General features: G+C 40.0%; 1 protein-coding gene across 3 annotated transcripts in view; it reads left to right on the top strand.

Moving 5' to 3' along the window:
- AGPAT5 (1-acylglycerol-3-phosphate O-acyltransferase 5) overlaps positions 1-12,924 on the top strand; it is a 107,872-nt gene that overhangs the window by 58,582 nt on the left and 36,366 nt on the right. For all 3 annotated transcript variants that reach the window (XR_010323532.1, XM_064294937.1, XM_064294938.1), the window contains exon 5: positions 3,848-3,938. Coding sequence is in view for 2 of the 3 variants with exons in the window: in XM_064294937.1 (XP_064151007.1) it covers positions 3,848-3,938 (91 nt within the window). In the remaining variant the exon portion in view is untranslated. The remainder of the gene's footprint in view (positions 1-3,847; positions 3,939-12,924) is intronic.

The following is a 12,924-nucleotide window of genomic DNA, read 5'->3' as shown; positions in this document are numbered from 1 at the left end:
CATTGACTCTGTTTTTTCTTCTATGATCCTTATAGTTTTTGGTTTTATATTTAGGTCTTTGATCCATTTTGAATTAGTTTTTGTGTATGGTGTGAGGTATGGGACCTGTTTCATTTTTTTTGCAGATGGACATCCAGTTTTGCCAGCACCATTTGTTAAAAAAACTACCTTTTCCCCATTTGTTGTTTTTCCCCATTTGATGGACTTTGGGCCTCTGTTGAAGATCAGGTGACTGTAGGTGGATGGATTTACATCTGGGTTAGAAGTATTTCTTAAATTAACTCTGAATGAATTACTGCTTTCTTGCTGATCATTAAAAAAAAAAAATTTTTAATGTTCCTTTTAATTAGACTTTCAAGAGATAGGAAATAATGCTGCATGACTTTTTGTTAACAATTCAAATCATGAAGACTTTTATTTACAAATGATTGAGCTAAAAGCTCATAACCATCAGTAATTGCTTTCATGATTTTGCATACAAACTTTACTGATTTAAAGTGTATTCCCATGATACTGAATTTGGTATTTGGAACTAATTCTAATATTTTCCTTCCTGTTTTTTTTTTTCTTTTCAGTTGTTGGACTATAATGAGGAATTTCTTGATTCCCCCCACCCACCCCGCAACTTTACTCTCTTAGTTATCTGGTGCTGCTGTAACAGAAATACCACAAGTGGATGGCTTTAACAAAGAGAAATTATTTCTTCACAGTAAAGTAGGCTAAAAGTCAGATTCAGGGCATCAGCTCCAGAGGAAGGCTTTCTCTCTGTCGGCCTTCTCATCAGTCTTCCCCAGACTAAGAGTTTCTCCATGCAGGGACCCTGGGTCCAAAGGATGCACTCTGCTCCTGGCACTGCTTTCTTGGTGGTATGAGGTCCCCCCTCTCTGCTTGCTTCCCTTTCATTTTTATCTCTTGAGAGATAAAAGGTGGTGCAGGCCGCATCCCAGGGAAACTTCCTTTACATTGGATCAGGGATATAACCTGGGTAAGGGTATTACAATCCCACCCTAATCCTCTTTAACATAAAATTACGATCACAAAATGGGGGACAGCCACACAATACTGGGAATTGTGGCCTAACCAAGTTGACACATATTTTGGGGGAACATAATTCAATCCATGACACTGCTCTTCTACATTTTCTTGATAGTTCTGGCCAACCTTCATTATCAAATATAGAGATACATAACACAATCTATTAATTTCTAAGTTAGGCAAAGATAATGAGTTCTAAATACTATTTATATGGATCAGTAAAAGGCTTATATAGTTGCTTGGCGCTAAATATGCGAAATTACAGAGGTACAGTTTTACCAGCTTTTCCAAAACTTTGGAAGAAATTAACATACGTTTGTCTAATGAAGAAAATTCTAACTCTCATGTAGGCTCAGTATGTAGTTTTATATTTATAAACCATTCAAGTACAGGAAATGCTTCTGTACCATATGTATAGATGTGTTATGGCATCTGGTATGGATGGATAAAACACACATAATTTTATCCCATGAATTACTTCAGTTACTTCATTAATATATATCTCGTCTGTATTTGAAAAGAGTTGATATGAGTATCTTACATTAGTCTTTTGGCTACCAAGTAAAAATTTTAGTGTAGTAGTTTTGTAACTCAGTTCTCAAAGTGGGAGATTTTCCTCTATAGTTTTTTTTTATTATTATTATGGTAAAATATATATAACAAAATTTGCCATTTTAAAATGCACAATTCAGTGGCATTAATTACATTCACAAGTTTTTTATCACCTCAAACAGAAACTCAGTATTCCTGAAGCAGTAGCCCCCCTTTTCCCCCTCCTCCAGCCCTGGTAGCCACTGATAAACTTGTCTCTGTGCATTTGCCTATTCTTGATATTTCAAGTAAGTGGGACCAAATGATAGTTGTCCTTTTGTTTCTGACCTGTTTCACTTGGCATGTTTTCACGTTTCATCCATGTGGTAACATGGATCAGAACTTCATTTCTCTTTATGGCTGAATAATATTTCATTGTATGGGTAGACCACATTTTGCTTATCCATTCATCTGTTGATGGATGCTTGGGTTGTTTCTACCTTTTGGCTATTTTGGCTATTGTCAATAGTGCAGCAATGGACAGTGACACCAATCTGTTTGAGTTCCTGTTTTCAAGGTTTTTGGATATATGCTTAAGAGTAGAATTGCTGGGTAATATGATAATTCTAGGAAACCCTGGTGGGGTAGTGGTTAAGAGCTATGGCTGCTAACCAAAGGGTCCGCAGTTCGAATCCGCCAGGCACTCCTTGGAAATTCTGTGGGGCAGTTCTAAAGTTCTACTCTGTCCTGTAGGGTTGCTATGAATCGGAATCGACTGGACGGCACTGGGTTTGGTTTTTTGGGCAAGACAATTCTATGTTTAACTTTTTAAAGAGCTGCCAAACTGCTTTCCACAGTGACTGTACCATTTTACATTCCCACCAGCAACAGATGAGGGTTCCGATTTTTCCATATCCTCACGAACACACGGTATTTTCCATTTTTCTGATAATAGCCATCTTAGAGTGAGTAAAGTGGTGTCTCATTGTGGCTTTGATTTGTATTTGCCTAATGACTAATGACGTTGAGTATCGTTTCGTGTGTTTATTGGTCATTTGTATATCTTCTTTGGAGAAATGTATATTCAAGTCATTGGCCTTTTTTTTTTTAGTTTGGGTTGTTGAGTTGTAGGAGTTCTGTATATTCTGTATTTTAAACTCTTGTTAGATGTATGGTTTCCAAACATGTTCTCCCATTTCTAGGTTGTCTCTTCACTTCCTTGATAAATTCCTTTGATGCACAAGAGTTTTAAATTTTGGTGAAGTCCAGTTTATCTGTTTTTTCTTTTGTTCCTCATGCTTTTGATGTCATATCTAAGAATTCATTGCCAAAAACTAAGTCCTGAGGCTTTACGCCGGTGTTTTCTTGTAAGAGTTTTATGATTTTAGTTCTTTTATTTAGGCCATTGGTTCATTTTGAGTTAATTTTCATATATGATGTGAGATATGGGTCCAGCTTCTTTTGCATGTGGAGATCGAGTTATCGCAGCACCATTTATTGAGGAGACTATTCTTTCCCCATTGAATGTACTTGGCACTCTTGTCAAAAATCAGTTGGCCATAGATGTATGTATCACTAGTTTTACTGTGTCTGTTTTACTTTCCCAAACAGATAAATATAATTGCATATACTAATTGACTACTTATTAACCTTTCAACTTGATATTCCTCTTTATTTATATTGCTTCAATTCATGTAATAAACATGAGACTGTGTATATATTAAGTCATTTAAAATGTGTGAAGGGAGCTCTATTAAATAGGAATACAATGTTAATCTTGAAATTTGAGCTCTTACTACCTTTTATATTGTAGACATTTAGATATCTACATATGGCTTTCCTCAAATGAGATCTACTTTTGGTATTGATATTCAAAGACGTGGATTTCTAAAATTTACACCTTTATTAAATGTCATTTTCCAAGATCTTAGAAGGAAAAAAAAAAGCTGCTTCATAAGTTAAGAATGTACAACTCAATGTTTCATGGCCAAATTTTAAATTATGGGATATTAGCATGTTATTAGAAATATTGTTAAGTTCTTAATGACTTCCCTACCAGTAAACATAGAACTGCATTTTAAATACAGTCCATGTAATGTTCAGACTTAATTGAATTTTTGCATTCTGACTGTTCTGCTTGTCATGAAGCTCATACATGAATTAATATATATTTTTTCCACTCTAGGAAGTTTTCTTTTAGCGTTAATACAGTTAGCATTTGTAAGTTTACAACAATAAAAAGCACGCACACAATAAACTCATGTTTTCTTTATGCCCACAGATGTTTCTTGTGATTTTTCCTGAGGGAACAAGGTATAATCCGGAACTAACAAAAGTCATTTCAGCTAGTCGAACATTTGCTGCTCAAGAAGGCAAGTAAAAATTTGACCGTATTTGAAAAAATTGTTTTTAAAAGTAACGATTTACTTTGTTTTTCCTCTGTAGAAGATATTTATGTTTTACAACAATTCATTGAATTTACGTGTGTATTATCTCTTGGGAAATTAACTTTCTTCTTGCTAATCCATTTACGTTTTATATGTCTGAGAGATGAGAGTCAAGTGTCTTCTCATATACATACATATTCCTGAGCCATGGTACATAAGACCGATCCTATATACATGATTATATAGATGGGATATTTTTCTGTGGTGTGAGTTGAGTGTGATGGAAAGAGTTCCTGTTGTGTACGTCAGCAGACCTTGGTGTGAATCCGAGCTCTTACATGTATTAGCTTTATGATTGCAAGCTGCCCAGTCTTGCCAAGCTTCACTTTCCTCATCTTTCTCTCTCTCTCTCTCTCTGTGTATATATGTGTGTGTATATATATATACATATATACACACACACACATACTCCTACCTCGTGGGTATACCTAAGCCTGTATAAGGATTAAATTGAAAGATATGTGAAGTTCCTATTAGAGAATATTGCACACATTTGGCTCACAGTACGTGGAAGCTATTAATGTCTCCAATGATGGGAATATTCTTAATTTCATCCATGTCTCAGAAAATTGGATAACTAATATACCCATAAGCTATGAATTTAACCAAATTGGAAAATAAACAGAAAACAGTGACTATGCTGTGTTCTTAAAGGTACCATGGAAGACCGGCTGTGCGTTAGTGTGCAGCCCCGAAATGTTCATCAGCGAGTACGCGTGGGGAAAACGCCTTGTGGACGACACTGTGCCAGGGTCTGTGGAGGGAGTGCTCGAAGAGCTTTCCGGAGTGATGGCAGCGCTCGTAGAGCTTTCCGGAGTAATGGCAGCGCTCGTAGAGCTTTCCGGAGTAGTGGCAGCGCTCGTAGAGCTTTCCGGAGTAGTGGCAGCGCTCGTAGAGCTTTCCGGAGTAGTGGCAGCGCTCGTAGAGCTTTCCGGAGTAGTGGCAGCGCTCGTAGAGCTTTCCGGAGTAGTGGCAGCGCTCGTAGAGCTTTCCGGAGTAGTGGCAGCGCTCGTAGAGCTTTCCGGAGTAGTGGCAGCGCTCGTAGAGCTTTCCGGAGTAGTGGCAGCGCTCGTAGAGCTTTCCGGAGTAGTGGCAGCGCTCGTAGAGCTTTCCGGAGTAGTGGCAGCGCTCGTAGAGCTTTCCGGAGTAGTGGCAGCGCTCGTAGAGCTTTCCGGAGTAGTGGCAGCGCTCGTAGAGCTTTCCGGAGTAGTGGCAGCGCTCGTAGAGCTTTCCGGAGTAGTGGCAGCGCTCGTAGAGCTTTCCGGAGTAGTGGCAGCGCTCGTAGAGCTTTCCGGAGTAGTGGCAGCGCTCGTAGAGCTTTCCGGAGTAGTGGCAGCGCTCGTAGAGCTTTCCGGAGTAGTGGCAGCGCTCGTAGAGCTTTCCGGAGTAGTGGCAGCGCTCGTAGAGCTTTCCGGAGTAGTGGCAGCGCTCGTAGAGCTTTCCGGAGTAGTGGCAGCGCTCGTAGAGCTTTCCGGAGTAGTGGCAGCGCTCGTAGAGCTTTCCGGAGTAGTGGCAGCGCTCGTAGAGCTTTCCGGAGTAGTGGCAGCGCTCGTAGAGCTTTCCGGAGTAGTGGCAGCGCTCGTAGAGCTTTCCGGAGTAGTGGCAGCGCTCGTAGAGCTTTCCGGAGTAGTGGCAGCGCTCGTAGAGCTTTCCGGAGTAGTGGCAGCGCTCGTAGAGCTTTCCGGAGTAGTGGCAGCGCTCGTAGAGCTTTCCGGAGTAGTGGCAGCGCTCGTAGAGCTTTCCGGAGTAGTGGCAGCGCTCGTAGAGCTTTCCGGAGTAGTGGCAGCGCTCGTAGAGCTTTCCGGAGTAGTGGCAGCGCTCGTAGAGCTTTCCGGAGTAATGGCAGTGCTCTAGATCTGTGGCAGTGCCCGTAGAGCTTTCCGGAGTAATGGCAGTGCTCTAGATCTGTGGCAGTGCCCGTAGAGCTTTCCGGAGTAATGGCAGTGCTCTAGATCTGTGGCAGTGCCCGTAGAGCTTTCCGGAGTAATGGCAGTGCTCTAGATCTGTGGCAGTGCCCGTAGAGCTTTCCGGAGTAATGGCAGTGCTCTAGATCTGTGGCAGTGCTCATAGAGCTTTTCGGAGTAATGGCAGTGCTCTAGATCTGCTCTCTCCAGCCCACATACAGCAGTTGAACATTCAAAATGTGACTTGTGCATTAGAGGAAATGGATTTTTAATTTTATTTCATTTTGATTTAAACAACCACATGTGGCTGGAGGCGGATATATGGATAGCATAGGTCTGTGGGATACAAAAAGGGTAATGTGGAATTCTCACAAGGTGCTTATAGGAGAAGACATTTCAAACATATGTGAAATAATTTGGAACAATACATTTTTAAAATGCTGGTTTGTTAATCTTACTCCTGATACACCCACCCAATATCGAGGAATGGTTCAGGAATACCAAAAAAAAAAAAAAAAAAACCAAAAAACCTGCTGCTGTCAAGTTGATCTTGACTCATAGGGTGACTGAAGATAGGAGGGGTCAATTTTTTTTTCCAGTCTGTCAACTCCTTTCTGACTCTTACTTACTTCTTTGTCTAAGTCTAGACACCATGGTCTGTCATTTCAGTTGTTCTTTTTCTGTAACATTGCCTCTGTTGTCCTTTCCCCTTAAAAACAAAACAGAACAAACAAAACCTCTCCCTCAACTCCACTTTTCCCTACTGATTGCATCCTCTTTGTTTCCTTTCATTAACAAAGCCTTCTGAACATGTAGTCTGCCTTCTGTACCCACTTTCTCCATTCTTATTCAGTCCTCTGTTCATTGTGATCTGATGTAAAATTCTCAATAGTTTTTTAATGAAATTCTTTCCCTCGACTTCAGTAGTGCTATGCTCTGTTTTCTTCCTGCCTCTCTGGCAGTTCCTTCTTAGTTCTTTTTTCACGTTCTCTCTGCTTCACTCTTTCCTAATAATGTCTTGTATGTTGTTTCCAATGTCTGATTTTGGTCTTTTACTCTTCACCTTATGTTTTTCATGGTGGCCTTCATCTAAATCTGTGGGTTTAACCACCATTTCTTTGACCTCTGATGACTCACCGAAAGGTTTCTCCCGTTCGTATGTCTCTGCCTAACTCTAGACCTGTATGTACAGTTGCCCAATAGAGAGCTTCACTTGTCTGGCCCACAGTCATATCTCAAACTCAGTGTGATGAAGGTACAATTTCTCTTTCTACCCATACTGTCATGTTTCCTATCTTGCTAACACCTTCATTCAATCCAAAATCTGGGAGTCATCCTAAATTCTCCCCTTTTACTCATGCAGACATCCAAGAAATCAATAGAATCTAGAGCATCTCTCTCCATTTCCACAATTACTGACATGTTTAAAATCTTATTACTTTGTGTTTGAGTTATCTATTGCTGTGTAAGAAAACACTTAAGAAATTAGTGATTTAAAATAGTAAAAATTATTTATTTGTCACGGTTCTGCACTTTGGGCAGGGCTCAGCAGAAATGGCTCATCTCCGTTTCATATGGTCAGCTTTAGTCTCTGATATTACTGCATTTGGCTGGGACCTTGGCTGGGGTTGTAGAGTCTAAGATAACACCACCAATATGTCTTATGCTATAGTTGGGATGGCTGTCTCAGCTGGGTGCTATTTGGGCCTCTGTCTTCAAAGTTCTTATCAACTGTCAGCCTTGTGCGAGTATTTAGTCTTAGGTGGACGTTAATTTAGAAAGTAGAGGAGAGGGACAACTAACAGGTAAAATCTGTTGATGGTAAAAATTGATAGCTGATACTGAGGGATAAAATAGAATGACTAACAAAATTGGACATAAGAACTGAAATCATAAAGGAGAGCAGATAACTGTCAGGGTGTCTAGAGTGAAATGGAGGGTTAAGACCCACACATGGTGAGAAGAGGGGAATTTTAGGTATAAGAAATGGTAATATTAAAGGCATGCAGTTATGAATAAATAAGGCTTGGGAGTAGAGCAAAGGACCTCGATGGGCTTTGAGCAAAAGGTGAGTGAAAAAGAGCAGGAATTCAGTGTGTTAAGTTGGGACAGGCTTTGATCATGGAAGGCATTTGAGTATTGCTGTTAGGTGCCGGGGAGTTGGTTCCGACTCGTAGCAACCCCACGCACGACAGAACCAAACACTGCCCTGTCCTGCGTCATCCTCACAATTGTTGCTGTGCTTGAGCCCATTGTTGCAGCCACTATGTCAGTTCATCTGTTTGAGGGTCTTCCTCTTTTTCCCTGACCCTCTATTTTACCAAGCATGATGTCCTTCTCCAGGGACTGATCTCTCTTGACAACAGGTCCAAAGTACGTGAGACGTAGTCTTGCCGTCCTTGCTTATAAGGAGCATTTTGGTTGTACTTCTTCCAAGACAGATTTGTTCATTCTTTTAGCAGTCCATGGTATATTCAATATTCTTTGCCAGCACCACAGTTAAAAGTGTCAATTCTTCTTCCGTCTTCCTTATTCATTGTCCAGCTTTCGCATGCATATGAGGCGATTGAAAACACCAGGGCTTGGGTCAGGCGCACATTAGTCCTCAAGGTGACATCTTTGTTTTTCAACACTTTAAAGAGGTTTTTGCAGACAATTTGCCCAAAGTAATGTGTCTTTTGATTTCTTGACTGCTGCTTCCAGGTTGGAAACCTTGGTGATGTAGTGGTTAAGTGCTACGGCTGCTAACCAAAAGGCCAGCAGTTCAAATCCACCAGGCACTCTACTCTGTCCTATAGGGTAGCTATGAGTTGGAATTGACTTGACGGCAGTAGGCAGGCCTGGGCTTCCATGTTGATTGTGGATCCAAGTAAAATGAAATCCTTGACAACCTCAGTCTTTTCTCCATTTATCATGATGTTGCTTATTGGTCCAGTGGGAAGGTTTGTTTTATGTTAAGGTGTAATCCATCCTGAAGGCTGCGGGCTTTGATCTTCATCAGTAAGTGCTTCAAGTCCTCTTCGCTTTTAGCAAGCAAGGTTGTGTCATCTGCATAACGCAGGTTGTTAATGAGTCTTCCTGCAATATTAGGTTTGGTAATCTGTACCTTATTCTATAGTTGAGCAGGAGTCATTAAACAGTATTCTTTTTAATTAGCTCACTGTGTTTTATTTAAGAAACCATAGTCTTAATTTCATTTGTCTAAAAACATGTTCTACAACGGATTTCATAAGATGTTTTGCAAAAAATGTTTAATATCCAAATGGGTTTAGAGGATGTTGTGTTTTATATCTTTCCCTTAAGGAGTTACAGTTCACATTAGCATATTAGTCTTAGTAAGATTCAGTAGTAAAGATGTTTGATTTTGTTTTATGGGTTATTTATAATTTTATATACATTTAGAAAACGATCTAAAATTGATTAAAAACAAAATTTGGGGATGTTCTTGGGATAAATTCTTAAGAGTTCCAGAAAACTCTGGCTCTTTAGAATTACTCCCTCCATAAGAGTTCTAAATAGCTGAGCCTCTGACTTTAACAGAAGTTTTAGTCTTTGAAGCTTAATACAGCTTGTAGATGAATCAGTTTTAAGACTCTCGATAAGCTTGTCTGTGGGCCTTAAAATACATAAATTTTCAAATACGCTTGTGTTCTTCTCTTTACCCACCTATAATTCTATTTAGGAATTACAGGTTTAGATTAGATAAGATAAAAGGGAATCAATAAACTTAACATTTGGGTATTCTTTTTTGTTGTATATTATTCATTTGTATCATAAAATCTGAGTTGTTTTGTTTTCATTAAAGTCAGTTGCATATTGGGGACACTTGTAGTTTTTATGAGTTGAATGCAAATCAGTGTGTAATGTGAAACCATCTTTTGAAGGTCAACATGGCAAACATTAAAAAAGAAAGTTACTGTCTAATGTTGGCCCAGGTTTGGTGAAAAAGCACATTCTAACCCTTCTACTGTTGTTGTAAGATGGCTACTGTAACAATTCACCACAAACTTGTTGGCTTAAAACAACACAGATTTATCCTCCTATTTTTTTGGATGCCAGAAATTGGGTCTTACTGTCCTATAGGGTCGCTGTGAGTCGGAATCGACTCGACGGCACTGGGTTGGTTTTTGGGTGCTAAAATAAAAGTGTCAGCTAGGCTGAGCCCCTTTTTAATGGCTCTAGGGGAAAACCCATTTTCTTGTGCAGGGTCCTGCACTTGATTTAATGCTCTGCTTTCACTGTCTTGAAATTCTTAATAATATTCGAACAAGGAGCCTCTTTTTATTTTGCACTGGGCCCTGCAAATTTAATAGCCTGCTCCTACCTCTTCCCCTCTCTCCCTTCCTCTGAACCAGCTTTTTGGCTTCACTGTGACCTTACTTTCCTTGGCCCTTCTACAGCTTTCAAGGCCTTATGCGGCTCTCCTCTGACTCCCCACCCACTGCTGTACCTGCCGTTCCCTTGTAATTCGCGTTGCCTTTGACGTTTTATTACAGCCATTTCTCGGCCATAGGTTACCCTGTTTGTTTCTCCCTTCTTTCGCAACTGAGAACACCATAAAATCTATGCTGATTGACCTACCATCTAATCTACCATCTCATCTCTTCTTAGCCAATAATGCTGTATGTAGCAATTCTTTTATTTTTTTCAGTTTGACTGTCTCGTATCTTTCACAGATTTCCTCCTCTGCACATCCTAAGAAGTGCAGAAGAAGTTATGTTTCTCTGACAAGAGTGTACTCAATACCCCTTTCTGTTTCAAAAATCTCAATTTTGACTCCCTTTACTTGACCTATCTTTGTAGGAAAGTTTTCTTTTTGACATGCTAGCTCTGGCAGTTTCTGTTTTCCGTCTGGTTTGTCTCCGTGATGCTGTTGCTTCAGTGATCCCCTTTTGCTTACACTGCTGCTGTCCTCTCTGCAGGTTCCCGTTCGTGCTCAGTTTATAAACATAGTCGAAGTCTCATATTCCTGAATAAATATAGTCTCCAACCATGGCTTTGCTGTTTTTCCTTTCCTTCTTTTTAGTGTTAACCTTCTTGAAAGAGAAGTTTGGGCCTCCATTCTTCCACTTTGTCACCATTCACTCATTGACTAATTCCTTTTATCCTGACATTTGACTTCATGTACTCTCCAATAATTCATTCCAATTCTAAATTATCCGTGATCTCCAAAGTTTCATGTTATTTCTCAGTTCTCATATTTGTTAATTTCCATGTATCTTGACTGTTCATCCACTTACTGCTTTTATAATCAAGAAAAATTTTTATTGCAGAAATAAATATGGAATGTGGTGTGTGTGTATACATACATATATATATATTTGATTAAGGTAAATATCACCTCCTCTTCCTCTAAGCATTCTCCTCCCTTGGCTTTTTCATTACATTGGCTTTCTTCTTTTTTTCTACTGAGGTCTCCTATCATTTATCATTTTATTCTTTTTTTTTTTTTTTCTTAAAGTGGGTGTTCCCTAAGACTGCGTTTCTTGCCTTTTCTCTCCTTTAGTATTCTGAACCACTGGCATTACTTCAACTATCATGTCTATTCAGGTGATTCTAAATGTATATCTCTGGCTGACTCTTGCCATTTTATTGCCAGCTAATTCTTGAATATTCTGTTGCTTCAGCTTCAGACTTGCCTAGTGTGAACTCATGCTCTCTTTCTCTACCAGCCTCCCATTCTCCCATTTCTCCTCTTTGCGTGATGGGTATGTGCACACCCACAAACACACACTCCCCCCAGCCCTTCCTCCTGACCACCCTTTCTATTTATGGCACCACTTTATCCCTGACTCCTAGGAGCAAAAACCTGACTATTTATATTTATTTTCTCCTTTTACTGCTTTATCACCACATTCAGTTGCTGACTCAGTGCATATTTGGTTTTCAAGTATCACCTGTCTGTGCTTTCTCTCTTCCATCTGCATCACTTCAGTCTTCATTCGTACTTCATTGTCTGTATCCTCATGTTCTACACTTTTTCTGAAACCTAAAATGTTAGTCTTAGCATCTGGGTTATGTTTCTGCACTGGGTCCTATGGGTCCAATGTAAAGTCCCTGGATGCCCACAGATCAGTTAAGTGCATCAGCCTCATCTTTAAGGTCCTGGCAATCTGACCCCAGTATACTTGTCAATATTATTTCTTACTAGCTCTTTACATGTGTTCAACAGACCATCCAAGTCCCTGCTGCTTTACTTGTGTTCATACTTCTTTCTTTCCTCCCCTTTTTATGTTCAATACCAGCATTCTACCCTTTCTTCGATGTCTGGTTTTTTTTCCTGAAGCTTTCACCAATCAGATATGAGTGATTTAAAAAAAAAAACTTAGGCATTAGTAGTATTTTTATATTCTGAGACTATTTTGTATATCTTTTAAGGCATTTTATTTTACCATGTGCTGTAGCTATTCATGGTTAAGAGCTTGGCTGCTGTCTTAGTTACAGAAATACCACAAGTAGATGGCTTTAACAAAGAGAAATTTATTCTCTCACAGTGTAGAGGGCTGGAAGTCTGAATTCAGGGTGCCAGTTCCAGAGGAAGGCTTTCTTTCTCTGTTGGCTCTGGGGGAAGATCCATGTCATCAGTTTTTCCCTGGCCCAAGAGTTTCTCAATGCAGGGACTGTGGGTCCAAAGTTTCTTGGTGGTATGAAGTCCCCTTGTCTCTTGCTCACTTCTCTCTCATATGTCTCAAAAGAGATTGGCTGAAGACACAATCCAATCTTGTAGATTGAGTCCTGCCTCATTGACATAACTGCCTCTATTTCTGCCTCACTAACATCACAGACAATGTTCCACTGCTATTCATAAGGTTTTCACTGGCTAATTCTTTGCAGAAGTAGGTTGCTGGGTCCTTTTTCCTAGTCTTTCTTAGGCTGGAAGCTCAGCTGAATCCTATCTGCCATGGGTGCCCTCCTGGCATCTGAATATTGGTGGCATAGCTTCCAGCATCCCAGCAACATGCACGCCCCCAAAGTACGACAAACTGAGAGACACGTGAAACAGACAG

The sequence above is a fragment of the Loxodonta africana genome, chromosome 12, assembly GCF_030014295.1.
Source record: "Loxodonta africana isolate mLoxAfr1 chromosome 12, mLoxAfr1.hap2, whole genome shotgun sequence".
In the NCBI taxonomy this organism is placed as follows: domain Eukaryota; kingdom Metazoa; phylum Chordata; class Mammalia; order Proboscidea; family Elephantidae; genus Loxodonta; species Loxodonta africana.
The sequence above is the reverse complement of the archived record's forward strand: the minus strand, read 5'-3'. Positions and strand labels throughout refer to the sequence as shown.